Genomic DNA, 16,791 nt, shown 5'->3' on the forward strand with positions numbered 1-16,791 from the left:
CTGGCTGCCCCTCTGGTCCCCGCTCCCAAGCTCCCCAGACAGGCTCTGGCCCTCCTGCCACCAGAAGCCTGGCCACCCCACATCAAAGCCACCAGGGCTCTTGGGTCCAGCAACATCCAAGCTCCTGCCAGACCAGGGACATTGCTGGACTGGACCGCCCCAGATTACAGAGACTGAACCCGTATTAGGAGAGGGACAGAGACGAACAATGAAAATACCCTAACATCACCGGGCACCAGTGTTCCCTGTACACGGAGCACTTGGGCGCCGGCCCAGGAGAGAGTCAGGTGCCGCCCAGCTGATCCTCAGAGCCAACCGCAGCCGGCAGCCTGTGTCTGCACTAGTGGTACACGCCCACGCATGCTTCAGTGCACGTAAAATTTATTCCACGCACGGGAACCCTGCCAGGCACATCCATGAGATGCCGAGCGCTGGAATACAGCCCACAACTCTCCTCATTCCCTCGCCAAAAAGATACACTTGAACGGCAAATAGCACAGAGGACAACAAGAACCATTGGGGTAAGGCACAGCTTCCGTGCGTGGAGCGATTCAAACGGCTGGGACCGCTCAGCTTAGAAACGTGACGACTAAAGCAGGCAAGACCACAGGGGTACACATATTCCTGGGGGGCGGACGGGGGCAAAGAGGTCTTCTAGAGGTACAACTCCCCTCCCAGAGCTTTGCTGAGGCCAACTGGCAGCACGCAAAGCACCAGCGAAATCAGTAGAAACTCAAACAGCACAGAGGCCCAGGATTTGTTTCTGCTGCTCTAGATACGTTACCCTAAATGTTAGCACAGTATCTCTCTTCCAGGCAATCTGTTTTCTGATTACAGGGAGCACAGGACAGCGTCAGCAATTTCTCAGTACCAGTGCGCTGGGAGCACACAGACACGCAGAGAGGGAACACTGGCAGTCACCACAAACAGGAAAATGGGACAGGCTGGCTCGACTCGCTGCAAAGCAGGGGACCGGGAGAACGTCCTCTCCACTTCATTGAAAGAGCACCCTGGGGTGAGCAGAACACCAGGCAAGGGGGCTCGCATGTCCACTCCAGAGCGGCAGGGTTGGAAGCGTTCATGGATCCAGGGCTACCCAGGCTCCAGGTTCTGAGCTGACGGAGCAGGGTGTGTGGGGGACAGGAGAGCTCCTGGGTGGGATGGGCTCAGAGTGCTGAGCCGACGGAGCTGGGGGCGTAGGAGGCGTTTCTCCCTGTGTTACAGCTGGCACAGAAATGGAATGGGGCACCGTACCCAAGGCTGCTCTGGAGACCGGCCAGAGGGAGAGGCCACAAGAACAAACTGGCAGGAAGGGGGGTGGCTTGCCTGGGAAGTCCCAAAATAGAAATGACCCCTTCCTTCCCCACAAACCACCATCACAGCCCAAGTGTTCCACAGCGCCCCCCGCAGCTGGCCGGGGGGGCCGGGCCTGCGCTGCAGAGCGATGGTTTCCATGCGATAAGGGCCAGGAAGGGGGGCGGTGGGTCTTTGTGGTAGGCCGTTTCCTGCCCCCCACGCCAAAAATGGGTCATGCAGAGAAGCGACACCTGGGGAGTGGGGGGTGGGGTGGGTGAGTCTCTCTGGCCTCGGGGGGCCAGGGTGTGTGTGTGTCTGTGAGCTGGGCCCCCCAACCCCGGAGCCCTCCCCTCCACCACAGATGCGCCAGGTGCAGAGGTCCAGAACAAAGGGGTTTATTGGGGGAGGTGGTCACGGTGGGTGTGGGGGGAAGAGGCCGGCACCTTCCCAGGAGGCCTCATCTCTTGGCAGTGCCCACAGCCCTTCTCTGCGAGGGGCCGGACCTGTGTCCCTGGGGGCCTGGTACCAGCACAGCACGAGAGGTAGTCGGGACCTGCAGGGAAACAGAGGGGCACCAGGGTACCTGGAGTCACTGTGGGGAAAACTGGGAGGGTTCATCCAAACTCCACAGACACCTCCAGCCCCTGCCCTCCCGGGACTTCAACCCCCCGAAGCCCCATCACCCTGAGCTCACAGCCCAGTGCCATGGCCCCCATCTGCTCACATTTCATCCTTCTAAGTGCCTGACTCCGACCTCCTACACCACCCACCCCCCCTTGGCCTCCAGTTGTGCCCCACCCTCGCCCACTCCCCTGTGAGAGCCCTGGCACCCAGCCCCCTCTGCCTGACAGCAAGGAGGACAAACTCCTGTTTGCTCCTGAGGATCCCAAGGGCACGTCAGATGGAGCTGTCACAGGGTGAGCCGTGCAGCTCACGGTGTGGGAGCCCTCAGTGCTGGGGGGGCCGTGAGACAGAATTTGTTACAGCAGAAGGAGCGGGTGTCAGGACCGCAGGGGCCTATCCCAGCTCAGGAAGGGCAGTGGGACCCAGCAGGTTACAGCAGAGGGGCCAGGTGTAAGGACTGCCAGGTCCTGTCCCAGTTTGGGGAGGGGAGAGCGGGGGGCCCCAGTAGTGGGGCTGGGAGTCAGGAACTACAGGTTCTGGTCCCAGCTCAGAGGTATGAGCTGCCACAGCAAACGGACCGGGCCCCGGCCCTCTCTGCCCCGCACCTGAGGGTCCTCTGGCTCAGCCCACGAAGTTGATGACGACGAGGTGCAGGATGGTGCTGGCGAAGAGGAAGTCAGCGAAGGCCCGTTCCGGCGAGATGCCCTGGAACTCCCCTTTGTTCTGCGGGTTGATCTGGATCCTCAGGCAAACTAGGAACGGGAAGAGAGCCACAGATTGCATCAGGTGGCCGTGTCTGGAGAGCTGGCTGCAGAACAGGCCTGAGGCAGCAGAGGAGGTAAAGCAGCTCCTCTAGGCGGGAAGGGGCCCTGTCCCCAAAAGGGAGCTACCCCCAGTCTGAGAAGGAAGGTACCCGGGCTGAGCAGGAAGAGGGATGGGGTTGCCATGGGGGAGCGTCGTCGCCCTGGGTTACTCGCTGCTCAGGATAAAGCTGCCCACAGAAGTAAGGGAGCCGGGTAGGCAGGAGCAGGAAGGAGATACCCAGACAGAGAATGGGGTGCTGGTTCCTATGGTTTAGGGAGGCCATGGGGGATACTCTGGGATGGGGTTGCTGGAGAACAGGCCATCGATTCGAAGCTGCGCCAGGAGGAGATGATCCTGCTCAGAAGACATTGAATAGGAAGGTGCCCAGTTACAGACGGGATCGTTACCGTGGGACACGGCTGCCATAGAAGGTGTGGCGCTTAGGGACCCAGGCAGGCCAGTGAGGGGCTCGGCCAACACCTGCCTGGGAACTCGGGATGCCTTAAACACTGTGCCTCACAGCCCACCACCACGATCTCGAACCGGCTTCCACCGCCCAGCCTCTCCGAGCACAGTCCCCTGACTGTAGCGTCCACAGCTCTTTAATAATCACACCCCCTGCACTTCAACACACAGCTCTGGTCTGGTTCATCATCACAGCAAAGCAAGTTCCTCAGATTTAAATGGTGCCAAGGAGGAGGAACCGGGACAGAAACGGTCACAAACAAACCATAATAAATATCTGTCTCAGGAACCAATGTCTGACAAACTAGTGTCTTTTTTTCCTAGCAGTTTTCTCATGGCAGCTGCAGGTCCATAGCCAGGATCTGACACAGAGCCCAAGGCGCTCGGTTTCTCTGTCTCCTCTGGTGAAGGATGACATGTCTCTCTGACTCCTCTTGTGTTACCCTGAAGTCCCTGGTCTCTGTGGCTACCTCTGCAGAAGAAGCATCTGTTGACAGAAGTGACTACTGGAAGGGTTATTATAGGCAAAACTTACGTAGACAGATTGCGGCTACGCATAAAGATGGATTAAAAGAGCAAGCTGCTCTGTCGACAGAGAACACCCAGACTGCCCAGCCCTCTTGACAGAGCTGCCAACCAGAAGCTCTGCAAACAGGGCAGCCTGAGAAACTGGAAGCCCTGTCTGTCAACAAAGGGGGCCCCAGAGCACCCACGCAGCTGTTTTCTTGAATGGGTAGAGGTCTAATGCTGCCGGTGGATGAGCAGGATTTCATAGACAAACCGTCAACAGCGCGCATTGAGCGTAGATGCACCGCATTTTCCCCCCCAAAAGCCTCCCACGTAAATGTAGCCTGTGGGTTCCTGGGCTCACTAAAGAGCTGCTCATTAACTTTGCTTACCAAGGGTGTGAATGTGCTTTCATTGTCTTCTGCCAATAATCAAGCCAACCACTAAGAGAAATGCACAGGAAAAACTGTATACAGCGTTACTGTAACAGATTCATTCCTGGGACATCAGAGAGACAAGGCAGGTGACGGAATATCTTTCAATGGACAAACTTCCATCAGCAACGGAGAGAAACATCTGAATTTCGTCAGAGCTCCTCTTCGCGCCTGGGAAATCGCTCTGGGCAAGCATCAGTGCCTGCCTCTGCTGCCACCAGAAGCTAGTCCAATGAAAGATGTGACTCCACCGACCCTTCCTCTCAGACAAAGTCTGTACCATGCCGGCACTACGCTGAATTTGTAAGAACCCATCACGCTGTGCGCTGGCTGCTGGAGTTGGGGCTCTGAGCCAAAGCTGCACAAAAGCAGCCAGGATCACTGGGCAGGTGATCTCAACCCCTTATTGGCCATGGGGAACCCCCAGCAGGCCACAGGGGGTTACAGTGGTGCTGCCACACAAAATACGGTGACGTTAAACCCTGTGGATTGAGCTGTGGCTAGTGGGTGGCACAGCCTGCAGACTCGCCACCCAGCCCAAGGCTGCGATGAAGCCACTAAGGTGGTGAGGGAGAAGGTGCTCACGGGGAGGCATTGCCAGGGTGAAAGGAGACATGGGCCAGCGCTACTGGGGCCACGGCGGGGTGACCACAGACTGCCGTTGCCCACTCTGGGCTGCTGTTGCCCACGGCGGGTGACCACAGGCTGCCACTGCTGGAGGGACGGGGCATTATGGGCTCGCATTGCCAGGGCACAGTGGGATCTCTAAGGGCCGACACTGCCAGGAAACAGGAAGACTCAGGGCTGGCATTGCCAGGAGGATGGAGTCACTTTGGGCTGGCAGGCAATGCCACGGCACAGCAGGGTGACTAGGGGCTGGGCTTGCCAGGGGATGGGGGCATTACAGGCCTGCATTGCCGTAACACATAACAAAGCAGGGTGACTATGGGCTGGCATTGCCAAGGACACGAGAACATTATGGGGTCGCTTTGACAAGAGAACTGGGTGACTATGGGCTGGCGTTGCCAGGGGGATGGGGGCCTTATGGGCTAGCATTGCCAAGGGAATCAGGTTACTAGAGGCTAGCGTTGCTGGGGTGGGGAGGCTTATTGGGCTGGCGCTGCCAAGGGAACCAGGTGACTAGGGGCTAATGTTGCGAGGAGGGAGAGTGGCAAATGGGGGCCTTATAGGCTGGCGTTGGCCCGGCACAGTGGGGTGATGGAGGCATTATGGGCTGGCGCTTCCAGGGGAACCGGGTGACTATGGACTAGCGTTGGCATGGCACAGCAGCTAGACTATGGGCTGGCGCTTCCAGGGGAACCAGGTGACTATGGACTAGCGTTGGCATGGCACAGCAGCTAGACTATGGGCTGGCGCTTCCAGGGGAACCGGGTGACTATGGACTAGCGTTGGTATGGCACAGCAGCTAGACTATGGGCTGGCACTGCCAGGGGAACCAGGTGACTATGGACTAGCGTTGGCATGGCACAGCAGCTAGACTATGGGCTGGCGCTTCCAGGGGAACCGGGTGACTATGGACTAGCGTTGGCATGGCACAGCAGCTAGACTATGGGCTGGCGCTTCCAGGGGAACCGGGTGACTATGGACTAGCGTTGGCATGGCACAGCAGCTAGACTATGGGCTGGCGCTTCCAGGGGAACCAGGTGACTATGGACTAGCGTTGGCATGGCACAGCAGCTAGACTATGGGCTGGCGCTTCCAGGGGAATCGGGTGACTATGGACTAGCATTGGCATGGCACAGCAGCTAGACTATGGGCTGGCACTGCCAGGGGAACCAGGTGACTATGGACTAGCGTTGGTATGGCACAGCAGCTAGACTATGGGCTGGCGCTTCCAGGGGAACTGGGTGACTATGGACTAGCGTTGGCGTGGCACAGCAGCTAGACTATGGGCTGGCGCTTCCAGGGGAACCGGGTGACTATGGACTAGCGTTGGCATGGTACAGCAGCTAGACTATGGGCTGGCACTGCCAGGGGAACCAGGTGACTATGGACTAGCGTTGGCGTGGCACAGCAGCTAGACTATGGGCTGGCACTGCCAGGGGAACCAGGTGACTATGGACTAGCGTTGGCATGGCACAGCAGCTAGACTATGGGCTGGCGCTTCCAGGGGAACCAGGTGACTATGGACTAGCGTTGGTATGGCACAGCAGCTAGACTATGGGCTGGCGCTTCCAGGGGAACCAGGTGACTATGGACTAGCGTTGGTATGGCACAGCAGCTAGACTATGGGCTGGCGCTTCCAGGGGAACCGGGTGACTATGGACTAGCGTTGGCGTGGCACAGCAGCTAGACTATGGGCTGGCACTGCCAGGGGAACCAGGTGACTATGGACTAGCGTTGGCATGGCACAGCAGCTAGACTATGGGCTGGCGCTTCCAGGGGAACCGGGTGACTATGGACTAGCGTTGGCATGGCACAGCAGCTAGACTATGGGCTGGCGCTTCCAGGGGAACCAGGTGACTATGGACTAGCGTTGGCATGGCACAGCAGCTAGACTATGGGCTGGCGCTTCCAGGGGAACCGGGTGACTATGGACTAGCGTTGGCATGGCACAGCAGCTAGACTATGGGCTGGCGCTTCCAGGGGAACCGGGTGACTATGGACTAGCGTTGGCATGGCACAGCAGCTAGACTATGGGCTGGCACTGCCAGGGGAACCAGGTGACTATGGACTAGCGTTGGCATGGCACAGCAGCTAGACTATGGGCTGGTGCTTCCAGGGGAACCGGGTGACTATGGACTAGCGTTGGCATGGCACAGCAGCTAGACTATGGGCTGGCGCTGCCAGGGGAACCAGGTGACTATGGACTAGCGTTGGCATGGCACACCAGCTAGACTATGGGCTGGCACTGCCAGGGGAACCAGGTGACGGGGGGCCAGCATTGCCCGGGGGGGGCATTATGGGCTGGCGTTGCCATGGTACAGCAGGGTGACTATGGGCTGGGTTTGCCAGGGGGATGGGGCAGTACAGGCCTGCATTGCCATGGCACAGGAAAGTGACTACAGGCTGACATTGCCAAAGGGGCATGATGGGCTGAGGTTGCCAAGGGAACCGGGTGACTAGAGGCCGGTGTTGAGGGGAGGGGCGAACAGGGGCATTATGGGCAGGCACTGACACGAGAACCGGGTGACTATGGGCTGGCGGTTGCCATGGCACAGTGGGGCAGCAGGGGCATTACAGGCTGGTGGTTGCCACAGTAGGGCGGGCTGGCGGGGGTATTATGGAGTGACAATTGCCATGGCACAGCGGGGGTATTAGGGGCTGGCGCTTGCCACGGCACAGTGGGGTGGAGGTTGCCATGGCACAGCGGGGAGCGGGAGTATTATGGGCTGGCGGTTGCCATGGCACAGCGGGGAGCGGGGGTATTATGGGCTGGCGGTAGCCATGGCACAGTGGGGGTATTATGGGCTGGCAGTTGCCATGGTACAGCGGGGAGCGGGGGTATTATGGGCTGGCGGTTGCCATGGCACAGCGGGGAGCGGGGGTATTATGGGCTGGCGGTTGCCATGGCACAGCGGGGGCATTACGGGCTGGTGCTTGCCATGGCACAGCGGGGGTATTACGGGCTGGCGGTTGCCATGGCACAGCGGGGAGCGGGGGTATTATGGGCTGGCGGTTGCCATGGCACAGCGGGGAGCAGGGGCATTACGGGCTGGCGGTTGCCGTGGCACAGCGGGGGCATTACGGGCTGGCGGTTGCCGTGGCACAGCGGAGAGCGGGGGCATTATGGGCTGGCGGTTGCCATGGCACAGCGGAGAGCGGGGGTATTACGGGCTGGCGGTTGCCATGGCACAGAGGGGGTATTATGGGCTGGCAGTTGCCATGGTACAGCGGGGAGCGGGGGTATTATGGGCTGGCGGTTGCCATGGCACAGCGGGGAGCGGGGGTATTATGGGCTGGCGGTTGCCATGGCACAGCGGGGGCATTACGGGCTGGTGCTTGCCATGGCACAGCGGGGGTATTACGGGCTGGCGGTTGCCATGGCACAGCGGGGAGCGGGGGCATTACGGGCTGGCGGTTGCCATGGCACAGCGGGGAGCGGGGGCATTACGGGCTGGCGGTTGCCATGGCACAGCGGGGAGCGGGGGCATTACGGGCTGGCGGTTGCCATGGCACAGCGGGGAGCAGGGGCATTACGGGCTGGCGGTTGCCGTGGCACAGCGGGGGCATTACGGGCTGGCGGTTGCCGTGGCACAGCGGGGGCATTACGGGCTGGCGGTTGCCATGGCACAGCGGAGAGCGGGGGCATTATGGGCTGGCGGTTGCCATGGCACAGCGGAGAGCGGGGGTATTACGGGCTGGCGGTTGCCATGGCACAGAGGGGGTATTATGGGCTGGCGGTTGCCATGGCACAGCGGGGAGCGGGGGCATTATGGGCTGGCGGTTGCCATGGCACAGCGGGGAGCGGGGTTATTACGGGCTGGCGCCGCCGGGGGACGGCGCCGCGCACTCACCGCCCAGCACGAAGCTGCCCACGGCCGAGATGAAGCCGCTGAGGAAGGAGTTGAAGGGGAAGGTGCCGACGCCCAGGCAGTAGCCGAACTGCAGCGCGCCGCTCAGCAGCACGTACAGCAGGTACGCGTCCAGCACCTTGAGGCGGCTGGCGGTGCCGCTGCTGTACTCGGCCAGGAAGCGCCGCACGACGGCGCCCACCGAGCCGCTCCCCGGAGCCGCCGCCGTCGCCATGGCCGCGCGCTGAGCTGGCCGGAAGCCGCCGCCGCGAGCACTTCCGGGTCGCCTCTCGCGCCGCCGCGCGCTGAGCAGGCCGGAAGCTGCCGCGAGCACTTCCGGGTCGCTTGCCGCGTGGGAAGGGCGCAGGCCGACTGTGACGTGCCCAGGGGAGGCCGAAAAGCCGATTCGCATGCGCAGTGCGGAAACTACCGGCTGCTGCGCCCTTCGTGTGCGCATGCGTCTCCCACCACCCACGCTCTCCGCTTGTTTCTGTGGTCCAATGAGAAACCAGCGCGGGTTGTTGCTGGGTAGATTAGGCGCATGAGGAACGGGGACCTCGGGCACTGAGAGCCCGCAACCAGCGTTCCGGGAACATTTAGTTCCCACGTGGCTACCTGAGTGCCCCGTAGTATTATAACCCTACGGGCAGTACAGTGCCCCAAACCCACCCCCACCTGAGCCCCCCTTATAGCCCACGTGCCCCATCACCCCTGCACCCCCATTATATCCCACGTGCACCCCTCACCTCACCTGAGCCTCCATTATATCCCAGGGGCCCCCAATCACCCCACCCGAGTCTCTTTATACGCCCCTATCGCCCCATCTGAGCCCTCCATTGTAACTGAAGTACCTCCAAATAATCCCCCACCATCATAGCCCGTGTCCCCCCTCAGTCGCCCCTTCCAGCCCATTATAAACCCTCCCCTGCTCTCCTGGGCCCCTTCTGTCCCAGTACAGATTACCTGTAGCACCAGCTTACATGCTCAGCACCCCACGATTGTACCCAGCACCCCCCATAAAGCCGGTGCCCCCTGATAACCACGCCGCTCCCCCAAAACGACAGCTGGTTGCACCCTCGCCGGAACCGGCCACCCCAGCATGCCTGAAGCGTGCTCCTTTTATTACACCCCTGTGGCGCTGTGAGCACCCCCATATTCCGGCCCTGGGTCACCCCAACCCGCACCCACCAGGAACACCCCCTCATCCTGCAGTCCATTCACCCTAATCTTAATCGGTGTGCGTGACCCATGGATAAGCAGACACCACCCCCCGCCATCACTATAACCCCGCCTCTCTACCCCCCTGCGTGACTTAATTCCCCCTCCAAGGCCATCCCCGACTCTTCGTTACAGAACCCGCCCTCTCCCATTCATAACGCCTAAGCCCTGCCCCGTCCACGCCTTACATAACCCCTGCCATTCATAACGCCTAAGCCCCGCCCCAAGCCCCGCCCCTGTCCACTCCTTACATAACCCCATTCATGAAAGTAAGCCCCGCCCCCAGGTCACTCCTTATATAATCCCTCCCATTCGTAACGCCTCAGCCCCGCCCCGTCCACGCCTTACATAACCCTGTCCCATTCATAAAGCGTAAGCCCCGCCCCCAGTTCCCTCCTTACGTAACCCCTCCCATTCATGACACCTAAGCCCCCGCCCCACTCAACTCCTTACATAGCCCCTCCCAGTCACAAAGCCAAAGCCTAAGCCCCGCCCCCCTGTGTCGTATACGCCCCGCCCTGATCAGCTGCTGGGGTGATGAGCTCAGCGAGGCCCCGGCCATGGAGGAAGACAGGGAGGAAGAGTGAGTTTGCGTCTCTCCACGTCCCTTACAGGGGAGCCGGGGTCCCGGGGGGGTCCCCCCCCCAGATAGTGGGAGTGGGGGAGCCTTTTCCTATGGCCCTGAAGCGTTGCCCTGCTGGGCTGTATGTTTGGGGGCGGCTGCCTTCCTATTCCGGGGGCTGGGGTGCCCCTCCTGCATGTCCGGGGGGAGCTGGCAGTGGAGGGCTGGCTAGGGGGAGAGGGGGCTGGCAAAGGCAGGAGAGGGGCTGCGGGGAGCCATGGCATGACAGAGAAGAGCAGGGAAAGGAGCGGGGGCGGGGAGCGGGCAGGATTATGGGGCGGGGTGTGGGTTATTGGGGCAGAGAATGGAGGGGGCAAGAAAGAGAGACCCCCTGAGGGGGGAGTGGGCATGGGGGGTGTAGGGGTGGGCACGGGGGGTGCAGAGGGCAGGAAGAAGGGAATTATTTGGGAGGGGAGAAGAGGGGATGAAGGAGAGGGCTGGGTACAGGGAGGGGGAGAAGGGGAGGTCATGGAAGTGGGGGCTGGGTATGAAGGTTGGGGGTTACGTGGGGGTGAAGGGGCAGCAGGAGGGAGTTACGTGGGGCAGGAGGGAGTTACGTGGGGCAGGAGGGAGGGAAAGCGGGGAGCAGGGGTGAAAGAGGGTGCTAGGTTCTGTCAGGTGTTTGAGGGTGCACAGAGCTGGCTGCCAGCGTGCCCCAGCCTGGAGTCTGTGCCCCACAGAGGGCGTGGCCTCGTGTGTGGCCACCCACCTGGGGGGGATGACTCTACAGTATCCCTCACTGTGGGGCAGTGATCCCCCAGAAAATCTGTGGGTAATGGGGGACACAGGGGTCCCTGTGAGAGGAGCTCTGCCCTCTGTGGTGGTGGGGGTGGGGGGGGCTGAAACTCTGGGAAGGGAAAAGTAGGTGATGTGGGGCCTCTGCCCCCTTTCCCAAGAGGTGCTCCCAACCCAGGATGGGAAGGATACTTGGGCCCAGGGGGGTTAGTTATGTCTCTCCCCCTTTCGACTGCAACCCCCTCCCCCAAAGTATCACTGATGTTCCCCATTGCTCCCCTGTATCTGTCTGCCTGTCCTCCTGTTCCCATTTCCCGTCTGGGCTTCTGTCTCCCTTCTCCCGTCTGTCTGTCCGTCTGTCCGTGCATCCCCAACTTAGGCCCCAGGGCTGGCTCAGCGGCTGGCTCCCCACCTGGCGACCCACGTCCATGTCCCACCTGAAGAACGTGGAGGCCCGGATCCTGCAGTGTGAGTGCTGGGGGGGGGGCCCATATTGGAGCTTAGCCCTCATGGCCAGGAGGCCCGGTGTCTCCTGTGGGGCGGTTGGGGTGAATATCAGCAGCCGATTAAGGAGGCTGTGGGGTATGTCCCTCTATAGGGCTAGAGCAGAGCCCTCCTGGCATGGGGAGGCTGGGTGGCGTGGATCAGGGAAGGGGGCCCAGGACTTCCAGTGGTGGGGGCCTGGGAGGTCTTATGTCCTGCTAGGTGGCCCAGGGTTATGGAGGGGCTTGGGGGGGTACCAGGCAGGAAGGGGGTTGGGTCAGGCCCTGGGGGATGCTGGGGGGCTCTAGCCAATGGGACCCACCTCCCCAATGGGGGGTGACTGACAACCCATCCCCACGCAGGCCTGCGGAGCCACTTTGTGGGGCGCCATGTGACCCTGCCCGGGCGGGCGCGGATCTGGACGGTCTCGCTGTGCCCAGAGCAGGGCCAGGGCCGCACCCCGCTGGTGTTGGTGCATGGCTTTGGGGGCGGCGTGGGGCTGTGGGTGCTCAACCTGGACCAGCTGGGGGCCCGACGGCCCCTCCACGCCTTCGACCTGCTGGGCTTCGGCCGCAGCTCCCGGCCCCCCTTCCCCCATGACGCCCAGGGGGCTGAGGAGGAGTTCGTGCGCTCCATTGAGGACTGGCGCCAGCAGATGGGCATCGGCAGCATGATCCTGCTCGGCCACAGCCTGGGGGGCTTCCTGGCCACCTCCTACAGCCTGGCGTACCCCGAGAGGTGAGAGAAACCCCTGTCCCCCAGCCTGGGTCTGTTCCCCAGCCTCGGTCCCCATCCTACAGCCTGGCCTACCCCGAGAGGTGAGAGAAACCCCTGTCCCCTGCCTCAGTCCCCGTCCTACAGCCTGGCCTACCCCAAGAGGTGAGAGAAACCCCTGTCCCCCAGCCTGGGTCTGTCCCCCAGCCTCGGTCCCCATCCTACAGCCTGGCCTACCCCGAGAGGTGAGAGAAACCCCTGTCCCCCGCCTCAGTCCCCGTCCTACAGCCTGGCCTACCCCGAGAGGTGAGAGAAACCCCTGTCCCCCAGCCTGGGTCTGTCCCCCAGCCTCGGTCCCCATCCTACAGCCTGGCGTACCCCGAGAGGTGAGAGAAACCCCTGTCCCCCGCCTCAGTCCCCGTCCTACAGCCTGGCGTACCCCGAGAGGTGAGAGAAACCCCTGTCCCCCAGCCTGGGTCAGTCCCCCAGCCTCGGTCCCCATCCTACAGCCTGGCGTACCCCGAGAGGTGAGAGAAACCCCTGTCCCCCACCTCAGTCCCCGTCCTACAGCCTGGCGTACCCCGAGAGGTGTGAGAAACCCCTGTCTCCCAGCCTCGGTCCCCATCCTACAGCCTGGCCTACCCCGAGAGGTGAGAGAAACCCCTGTCCCCCGCCTCAGTCCCCGTCCTACAGCCTGGCGTACCCCAAGAGGTGAGAGAAACCCCTGTCCCCCAGCCTGGGTCTGTCCCCCAGCCTTGGTCCCCATCCTACAGCCTGGCCTACCCCGAGAGGTGAGAGAAACCCCTGTCCCCCGCCTCAGTCCCCGTCCTACAGCCTGGCGTACCCCGAGAGGTGAGAGAATCCCCTGTCCCCCAGCCGGGGTCTCTTCCCTGCCTTGGTCCCCGTCCTACAGCCTGGCCTACCCTGAGAGGTGAGAGAAACCCCTGTCCTCCAGCCTTGGTCCCCATCCTACAGCCTGGGGGGCTTCCTGGCGACCTCCTACAGCCTGGCGTACCCCGAGAGGTGAGAGAAACCCCTGTCCCCCAGCCTGAGTCTGTCCCCCCGCCTCGGTCCCCGTCCTACAGCCTGGCATACCCCAAGAGGTGAGAGAAACCCCTGTCCCCCAGCCTCGGTCCCTGTCCTACAGCCTGGCCTACCCCGAGAGGTGAGAGAAACCCCTGTCCCCCAGCCTCGGTCCCCGTCCTACCGCCTGGCCTACCCCGAGAGGTGAGAGAAACCCCTGTCCCCCAGCCTGAGTCTGTCCCCCTGCCTCGGTCCCCGTCCTACCGCCTGGCCTACCCCGAGAGGTGAGAGAAACCCCTGTCCCCCAGCCTCGGTCCCCGTCCTACCGCCTGGCCTACCCCGAGAGGTGAGAGAAACCCCTGTCCCCCAGCCTCGGTCCCCGTCCTACCGCTTGGCCTACCCCGAGAGGTGAGAGAAACCCCTGTCCCCCAGCCTGAGTCTGTCCCCCTGCCTCGGTCCCCATCCTACAGCCTGGCCTACCCCGAGAGGTGAGAGAAACCCCTGTCCCCCAGCCTCGGTCCCTGTCCTACAGCCTGGCCTACCCCGAGAGGTGAGAGGAAACCCCTGTCCCCCCACCTCAGTCCCCATCCTAGAGCCTGGCGTACCCCGAGAGGTGAGCAGTGCCTGGCTCCCAGTTGGTCCCACAGCCTGCGGCTGCCCCAGAGGGGCAGGACTCCCATGCGCCCGGGGGGGTTAGAAGCCAGAGTGGGGGCAGAGTTAGGGGGCAGGAAATCACTGTTCAGGTCCCATACGCCTTTGGGGGCTAGGTTTGTCCTCGTGGGGGCATCTCTCACCCTCTCTGCTGCTGTACCCCGGACAGGGTGAAGCACCTCATCCTGGTGGACCCCTGGGGCTTCCCTGCGCGCCCCACCGACCCAAGCCAGATCCGGGCCCCCCCCACCTGGGTCAAAGCCATGGCTGCTGTGCTGGGCCACTCTAACCCCCTGGCTGTGCTGAGAGTCGCTGGGCCCTGGGGTGAGTTGTGGGGATACGAGGGGCCTGGGCTGGGGGGATTTATCGGTGGGGGGGGGGGCGCAGGAGAACGAATCTCTGGGGAAAGGCCCCCACCACCACACGCCCACATGTGACTGGGTGTCTGTCTGTCTGCCCCCGCATGTGTCCGTCTGCCCAGGCCCTGGCCTTGTCCAGCGCTTCCGTCCAGACATCAAGGAGAAGTTCACCGAGTTTTTCCAGGATGACACCATCTTGGAGTACATCTACCACTGCAATGCCCAGACTCCCAGGTGAGGGGCTGGGAGCACCCCGCTGCCCCTTGGGGTTACCACGCTGCTCCTGGGCCTCAGGGTGGGAATGGGACCCAGGCGTCCAGGACAGCAAACAAGGCTCGGAAACCAGCTATCTGGGATGGGGGCACAGAGGGGGACCCAGGAGCCCAGGGGTGGGAGTGCTGAGAAGGAGGCCCAGGTGGGGCTGGTGGGGAATCTGGGGGACAGGGGTCCCATGCGTTGGGGGATGGGGACACTGAGAGGGAGGTGCAGGTGGGGGTTGGGGGTACCAGGCGTCTGGGGGTAGGGACACTGGAAGGAAGCCGCAGACAGGGTCGGGGGGACCCAGGCGTCTGCAGCAGGGATGCTGGGAGGGAGCACAGATGGGGGGGACTCCAGGCTGCAGGGTGTGCAGGTGGTGGGACCCTGGGTGCTGGGGGTCTCAGTCAGGGGGGCCCAGGCACCCATGGGGGCTGGGGTGCTGGAGGGGGGGACCTAGGCTGAGGGGGGTGCGGGTGGTGGGACCCCAGGTGCTGGGGGTCTCAGGCAGGGGGACCCGGGGACCCAGGCACCCATGGGGTGGGTGGGAGGGGGACCCTGTTGTCTGGGGGAGGCTGGGCCACTGGGGAGGATACATGGGGAGGGGGTCTCCAGTGTTTGGGGGGGCTGGGGTGCTGGGGGGGAGATGGGGGGTGCAGGTGGTGGGGTGCTGGGGGGTCTCAGGCAGGGGGGCGCAGGCACCCATGGGGGGTGTGGGGAAGACATGGGGGGGTGCAGGTGGTGGGGCCCTGGGTGCTGGGGGGTCTCAGGCAGGGGGGTGCAGGCACCCATTTGGGGTGTGGGGAAGATGGGGAGGGGGACCCCGGTGTCCGGGGTGCTGGGGGGAGGGTGCGGGGAGGGGGACCCGGCGTCTGGGTGCTCACCCCTCCTCCCGCCCCGCAGCGGCGAGACGGCGTTCAAGGCCATGACCCAGGCTCTGGGCTGGGCGCGCCGCCCCATGCTGGAGCGGGTCCACCTGCTGCGCCGGGATCTGCCCATCACCCTGATCTACGGGGCCGAGTCCTGGATCGACACCAGCACCGGGCGCCGGGTGCGGGACCTGCGGCCCCACAGCTACGTCCGGCACCTGGTACCATGGAAGGGAAGGGGGGAGCTGGGAGATGGGGCTGGGGGGAGCAGGGCCAGAAGTGGCGGGGGGGAGGTCGGGGGCAGGGCAGTGGGGCTGGGGCAGCTGGGAGGACAGGTCTGCGGAGCGGGGGGCCTGGGCGATGTGGGGGGCAGATCCCTGGAGCAGACATACACTGGGGGGGGCGGGGGTGGTAGGGGAGCAGGAAGGGAATCAGTGGGGAGCAGAGACTGGGGGGGAAGGGAGCCTCCAACCTCAGGGGGATGCTCACCTGTCTCCCCCGCGTCCCACCAGGCCATCGCCGGCGCCTCCCACCACGTCTACGCCGACCAGCCCGCCGCCTTCAATGCGGCCGTGCAGGAGATCTGCGACGCTGTGGACTGAGGAGCCGATCCCCCACGGCCCCCTCCCGGGCTGGGCTGTCTGGGCCTGCCCGGGCCCCGATCCGGGGCTGCGTCTCAGCTGCAGGGCGGAGGGGTTTGTTCGTCTGTCGCCCTGGCTGGTCTGCGCCCTCAGCCGGCGGGATCTCCCTCTGAGCCTGTCCTGCCTTAAGCCCCTGCTGCTGCCTCTGGGGCACGAGGGCCCCTGTGTGCCACGCACGGTTTTGAACTCGCTGCTTGGTCAGCCCCTGAGGGGCCATTGACCCCCTGCTCAGCACCCCCAGCCTGTGCTGGGCTGACCTGCTCTGCCGTGGGGCACAGGCCGAGGGGGGGGAGGAGGTGGTGATGCCAAAGCACACAGGAGCCTGGGGGCTGGTGTGTCTGTCTCATGGTGCCATGCTGGGAGCCCCTGAATGGGTTTAGCCCCCGGGTACCCTTCGGTGAGCTGCCTGGGGTCTCCCCCGCTCCTCCCCAGAGCTTTGTAAAAGAGCCGCCCCCTTTCTACGACTTTTCCATCTTAATAAAGAAAATGGAACTGGAAGACAGTGGGGGAGGGCTGGGGGTTGTGTGGGGGGCGGTTTCCCCTCCCTCGCTGCAGTGCTGGCAGGTGGAGGCTCAGCAGGGGCTGAGCTCCCATGGCTCTGGGCTGGGGCCCTGTG

General features: G+C 63.1%; 2 protein-coding genes across 3 annotated transcripts; one reads left to right on the top strand and one right to left on the bottom strand.

Moving 5' to 3' along the window:
- Positions 1–1,675: 1,675 nt before the first annotated feature.
- DAD1 (defender against cell death 1) lies at positions 1,676–9,077 on the bottom strand. The gene is made up of 3 exons (XM_074982418.1): positions 8,609–9,077; positions 2,526–2,672; positions 1,676–1,849 (listed from the first exon to the last, which is right to left on the bottom strand). Exons 1-2 carry the CDS (start codon positions 9,060–9,062, stop codon positions 2,542–2,544), a joined length of 585 nt encoding a protein of 194 aa, XP_074838519.1. The 5' UTR covers positions 9,063–9,077; the 3' UTR covers positions 1,676–1,849; positions 2,526–2,541.
- Positions 9,078–10,341: 1,264 nt separating this feature from the next.
- Positions 10,342–16,673, top strand: ABHD4 (abhydrolase domain containing 4, N-acyl phospholipase B). Of its 2 annotated transcripts, XM_074982364.1 has the most exons (8): positions 10,342–10,406; positions 11,560–11,648; positions 12,026–12,401; positions 13,353–13,400; positions 14,221–14,375; positions 14,533–14,644; positions 15,569–15,755; positions 16,047–16,673. In XM_074982364.1, the coding sequence occupies exons 1-8, from the start codon at positions 10,384–10,386 to the stop codon at positions 16,134–16,136; spliced, it is 1,080 nt and encodes a 359-aa protein (XP_074838465.1). In that variant the 5' UTR covers positions 10,342–10,383; the 3' UTR covers positions 16,137–16,673. The 2 variants fall into 2 exon arrangements, with proteins under 2 accessions (XP_074838465.1, XP_074838466.1); XM_074982365.1 differs by lacking the exon at positions 13,353–13,400 and having other exon boundaries at positions 10,343–10,406.
- The last annotated feature ends 118 nt before the right edge of the window (positions 16,674–16,791 follow it).

This window comes from Carettochelys insculpta, chromosome 32 (assembly GCF_033958435.1).
Source record: "Carettochelys insculpta isolate YL-2023 chromosome 32, ASM3395843v1, whole genome shotgun sequence".
Taxonomy (NCBI): Eukaryota; Metazoa; Chordata; order Testudines; family Carettochelyidae; genus Carettochelys; species Carettochelys insculpta.

Bases quoted from the DNA above. Each gene is read 5' to 3' on its own strand.
- DAD1 (XM_074982418.1), bottom strand. From the start codon at position 9,062: ATGCGCACACGAAGGGCGCAGCAGCCGGTAGTTTCCGCACTGCGCATG. The intron at 2,673-8,608 runs GTGAGTGCGCGG...TCCCGTTCCTAG, and splicing joins GGGCAGCTTCGTGCTGGGCG to TTTGCCTGAGGATCCAGATC.
- ABHD4 (XM_074982364.1), top strand. From the start codon at position 10,384: ATGGAGGAAGACAGGGAGGAAGA. The intron at 12,402-13,352 runs GTGAGAGAAACC...CCCATCCTACAG, and splicing joins AGCCTGGCGTACCCCGAGAG to CCTGGGGGGCTTCCTGGCGA. The intron at 15,756-16,046 runs GTACCATGGAAG...GCGTCCCACCAG, and splicing joins ACAGCTACGTCCGGCACCTG to GCCATCGCCGGCGCCTCCCA.